Raw genomic sequence first — 4,652 nt, forward strand, 5'->3', positions numbered from 1 at the left:
AACCGGGGAGTCTGAAACCCCGGCAGCAGTGGCGTTCTGTAATTTAACAGAATTGTGGCCGAGACTTTGTGGTCGAAGAGTGAAATCGTGGCTGACCGCTTCAGGTTTAACTACCAATCAGAACTGAGACCCTGCTGCGGGGTTCATAATTCAGTGCAGTCTGAACCAGAACACGATCCCGAGTCCCAATCAGTGGAATCAGACTGGCGAGGACCTTCCAGCGGAGGCTTAGAGAGAACGACAGGAAGGCGTTAGACCGGGGCCGGCTGAACGCCTGTGGACCTGAAGACCAAGGTTCACGGGAGGAAACCCTGTTTCCAGTCTGCAGGTCTGATCCAGCAGCTCACACACATCTGTTCATATCGCTTCACGCGCAGGGAGTCGGGGTCCAGCAGACCCTGTGGGACCCGGGGCCAGGGCCCTGGTCTGGTCTCTGCTGGACCCCGACTCCCTGCGCGTGAACCGCATGTTCATGAAGAAGAAAAGACCGCGAGGGGCCAGCAATACCGTCGGTCCCCCTACACGTTCCGGCCGTGGCCCTCAGGGGCCTCGGTCGTAATGACCCCGCTCAGAGGGAGGTGGCCACGGTGAGGTCCTCGGTGTTAGAAAGAACAGAGAGGAACTTCGAGAACAGGAGAGAAGAACAAACCGAGGGAACACACGGCTAGCGTTAGCATTAGCATCCACACAAACACCAAGAAGGCTGCGTCACGCTGCGTCACGCTGCGTCACACCTGAGCAGACCCGCGGCAGGTGCGTCTCTCAGGTGATAAAGTTCAAACATAAAAGGTTTAATTAAAAACTCACGCGAACAGAAACGAAGCTGCGGCGTCTGCGAGCGGCGTGACCCGGATGTAAACACGTCCTCAGCGTGACTCGGACGTAAACGCGTCATCGGCGTGACCCGGACGGAATAACATTTGTCCCGCAGGGACTCCGTTAAAATGTGCAGATTGAGGTGGAGGCACCGTGGATTAAATTATTCTTTGTGCTTTGTAGGGAAGCATGTTTCTGTGTGAATGTGGGAGTCTCGAGACAATAGCGCATGTTTTCCTCTTTAATAAACTGTCAGGACTTGAGTTGAGGCTTTTTCTGGTTTCTCTTTGTTTGGGCACAGTGAGGAGCATAAACTGATCTCCAAGGCAGTCCTTCAATTCTTGCATGACACAGGACTGTTTGTAAGAATTTAGTTCAAACTTTGACCTGTGGAGGGCAGTAATACGCTCATAAGCCTCTACACTGCCGGAATCTTACAAGAAGAAGAAGAAGAAGAAGGTAGTTCTTCCGGTACACAGAGCGGAGCGAGCCCGGGAAACACCGCAGCCGCAGCAGCAGCACACCTGTAGCACACCTGTCAGGTAACTTTACTCTCACCACAGCAGCTGTAACCCTACCGTTCAGCCCGAGCGGGAAACCGTCACGTCAGGACGTAAAGTATGACCGAGCTGGTGCGGGATCAGTGGCTCAGCTGCTCCGGGGTCTGAGTCCTCAGTACCGGACCCCGACTTAAACTCACTAATGGTGAACCAGCAGGTCTGTTAGCTGCAGCACATTGATTCATTTAAGTGTCGATCGGGCTTTCTGGGCCTCCAGCTCTGACCTCTCATTGGCTGCTTACCTTAGTCACGACTTTAGGTCCAAACTATCAGGAGAACCCAGTTATGTTCTGACCCAGGAGAACCTAGTCCTGTTACTAGTGACTATCAAAGTGCCAAGGGTTTAAAGCTCTGTTAGCCATTGAAGTAGCTAAACATCTGATAGGTGAAGGGTTCTGAGTCTGCAGGAGGAGCTGACCGGAGAACTGGAGAACCTGTCGGCTCAGCCTGAGCTTGTTCTCTAAAGGTTCCTCACTAAAGTTTTATTTGATTTTATTAGGATCCCTATTAGCTGATACAAAAAACTGTCACGTCTGGTCTCTGAAGGTTCCTCTCCAATGTCGGTTCCTCACTAATGTCACGTCTGGTCTCTGAAGGTTCCTCTCTAATGTCACGTCTGGTCTCTGAAGGTTCCTCTCTAATGTCACGTCTGTTCTCTGAAAGGTTCCTCTCTAATGTCGGTTCCTCTAATGTCACGTCTGGTCTCTGAAGGTTCCTCTCTAATGTCACGTCTGGTCTCTGAAGGTTCCTCTCTAATGTCACGTCTGTTCTCTGAAAGGTTCCTCTCTAATGTCGGTTCCTCTAATGTCACGTCTGGTCTCTGAAGGTTCCTCTCTAATGTCACGTCTGTTCTCTGAAGGTTCCTCTCTAATGTCACGTCTGGTCTCTGAAAGGTTCCTCTCTAATGTCACGTCTGGTCTCTGAAAGGTTCCTCTCTAATGTCACGTCTGTTCTCTGAAAGGTTCCTCTCTAATGTCACGTCTGTTCTCTGAAAGGTTCCTCACTAATGTCACGTCTGGTCTCTGAAGGTTCCTCTATAATGTCGGTTCCTCTAATGTCACGTCTGGTCTCTGAAGGTTCCTCTCTAATGTCACGTCTGTTCTCTGAAAGGTTCCTCTCTAATGTCGGTTCCTCACTAATGTCACGCCTGGTCTCTGTCGGTTCCTCTCTAATGTCACGTCTGGTCTCTGAAGGTTCCTCTCTAATGTCACGTCTGTTCTCTGAAGGTTCCTCTCTAATGTCACGTCTGTTCTCTGAAAGGTTCCTCTCTAATGTCGGTTCCTCTAATGTCACGTCTGGTCTCTGAAGGTTCCTCTCTAATGTCACGTCTGTTCTCTGAAAGGTTCCTCTCTAATGTCACGTCTGTTCTCTGAAAGGTTCCTCTCTAATGTCGGTTCCTCTAATGTCACGTCTGGTCTCTGAAGGTTCCTCTCTAATGTCATGTCTGGTCTCTGAAGGTTCCTCTCTAATGTCACGTCTGGTCTCTGAAGGTTCCTCTCTAATGTCACGTCTGTTCTCTGAAAGGTTCCTCTCTAATGTCGGTTCCTCTAATGTCACGTCTGGTCTCTGAAGGTTCCTCTCTAATGTCGGTTCCTCACTAATGTCACGTCTGGTCTCTGAAGGTTCCTCTCTAATGTCACGTCTGGTCTCTGAAGGTTCCTCTCTAATGTCGGTTCCTCACTAATGTCACGTCTGGTCTCTGAAGGTTCCTCTCTAATGTCACGTCTGGTCTCTGAAGGTTCCTCTCTAATGTCACGTCTGTTCTCTGAAAGGTTCCTCTCTAATGTCGGTTCCTCTCTAATGTCACGTCTGTTCTCTGAAAGGTTCCTCACTAATGTCACGTCTGGTCTCTGAAGGTTCCTCTCTAATGTCATGTCTGTTCTCTGAAGGTTCCTCTCTAATGTCACGCCTGGTCTCTGTCGGTTCCTCTCTAATGTCACGTCTGTTCTCTGAAGGTTCCTCTCTAATGTCACGCCTGGTCTCTGTCGGTTCCTCTCTAATGTCACGTCTGTTCTCTGAAGGTTCCTCTCTAATGTCATGTCTGTTCTCTGAAGGTTCCTCTCTAATGTCACGTCTGTTCTCTGAAGGTTCCTCTCTAATGTCACGCCTGGTCTCTGTCGGTTCCTCTCTAATGTCACGTCTGTTCTCTGAAGGTTCCTCTCTAATGTCACGCCTGGTCTCTGAAGGTTCCTCTCTAATGTCACGCCTGGTCTCTGAAGGTTCCTCTCTAATGTCACGCCTGGTCTCTGTCGGTTCCTCTCTAATGTCACGTCTGTTCTCTGAAGGTTCCTCAGTTTACAGACTGAAGATGTTGAGGAGGAAACCGACTCGACTGGAGCTGAAGATCGACGACACAGAGGAGTTCGAGAGCGTCAAGAAGGAGCTCGAGGTACAGACTACTTTTCTATATCCCCGTCAGTATCTGTCGAGTCGATATCTATTAATACTCCGATACCTACCCGTCCGTATCCGTCAGTACTGTCGATCATGTAACGTTGTTCCCGTCCCTGATGGCCAATAAATGGTTCGGGCTCTGCAGCGTGTGATCAAACCGCTCAGAAGCATCAGTGATATCGGTGAGGTGCCTGCAGAGCCCAAAGGACAGAACCCACCCAGCCACAGCCCGTTCGCCCTGCTGCCTTCTGGGAGGAGAGAGAGGAGTTTCTGCAGAGCAGCTTTTCCCCCCAAGCCATCAGACTCTTAAACTCTGACTCATCCTCAGCTCCACTGATGAGTTTCTGTTTCCATGTTTAGAAGTGCTTCTGGTAGCAGAAGGGAGTTTTCACTCTGTAACTTATGTGACAATAAACCTACCTGGTGTCAGTCACATGATGACATCACCATGTAACATTTTTATTGATTTTTTTATTTTTTTTTCCCAGGCCAGGAAGCGTCAGCGAGAGGAGGCAGAGTCAGGAGGCAGAGAGGCCGGGGCTTCCGTCATCAGTGTTGACATCATCGGGGGCGGGGCCTCCGCCTCAGCCTCTTCCTCGTCGGCGTCGAGGACGGAGCTCATTAACGAGCGAATCGGCTACAAGCCCCACCCCAAGCCGGCCACGCTGCCGACCTTATTTGGGAGTTTACAGTTTTGATAAAACACAATAAAATGTTTACGTGAATTTAAAGTGACACCGTGATTCTTTGACGGCGCAGACGCCATTTTGTCCAGGAACACCTGAGAAACTGACTTACTGCGCGACACACACTTCCTGTCCGTCCTGAGTGTGTGGGGCTGATCTGATATTTATATGAAACGAATGATGTCATCATGCCGTA

General features: G+C 50.0%; 1 protein-coding gene across 2 annotated transcripts; it reads left to right on the plus strand.

Moving 5' to 3' along the window:
• Window positions 1-307: 307 nt before the first annotated feature.
• On the plus strand, window positions 308-4,501 carry LOC119892827 (anaphase-promoting complex subunit CDC26-like). 2 transcript variants are annotated; one of them, XM_038704844.1, is made up of 3 exons: window positions 308-328; window positions 3,662-3,765; window positions 4,259-4,501. In XM_038704844.1, the coding sequence occupies exons 2-3, from the start codon at window positions 3,685-3,687 to the stop codon at window positions 4,466-4,468; spliced, it is 291 nt and encodes a 96-aa protein (XP_038560772.1). In that variant the 5' UTR covers window positions 308-328; window positions 3,662-3,684; the 3' UTR covers window positions 4,469-4,501. The 2 variants fall into 2 exon arrangements, with proteins under 2 accessions (XP_038560772.1, XP_038560770.1); XM_038704842.1 differs by lacking the exon at window positions 308-328 and adding an exon at window positions 951-1,358.
• Window positions 4,502-4,652: the final 151 nt, after the last annotated feature.

This window comes from Micropterus salmoides, unplaced genomic scaffold (genome assembly GCF_014851395.1).
Source record: "Micropterus salmoides isolate LMB-PRFRI ecotype aquatic unplaced genomic scaffold, ASM1485139v1 Ms_hic_scaffold_712, whole genome shotgun sequence".
NCBI lineage: Eukaryota > Metazoa > Chordata > Actinopteri > Centrarchiformes > Centrarchidae > Micropterus > Micropterus salmoides.

Bases quoted from the DNA above. Each gene is read 5' to 3' on its own strand.
- LOC119892827 (XM_038704844.1), top strand. From the start codon at position 3,685: ATGTTGAGGAGGAAACCGACTCGACTGGAGCTGAAGATCGACGACACA. The intron at 3,766-4,258 runs GTACAGACTACT...TTTTTTTCCCAG, and splicing joins GCGTCAAGAAGGAGCTCGAG to GCCAGGAAGCGTCAGCGAGA.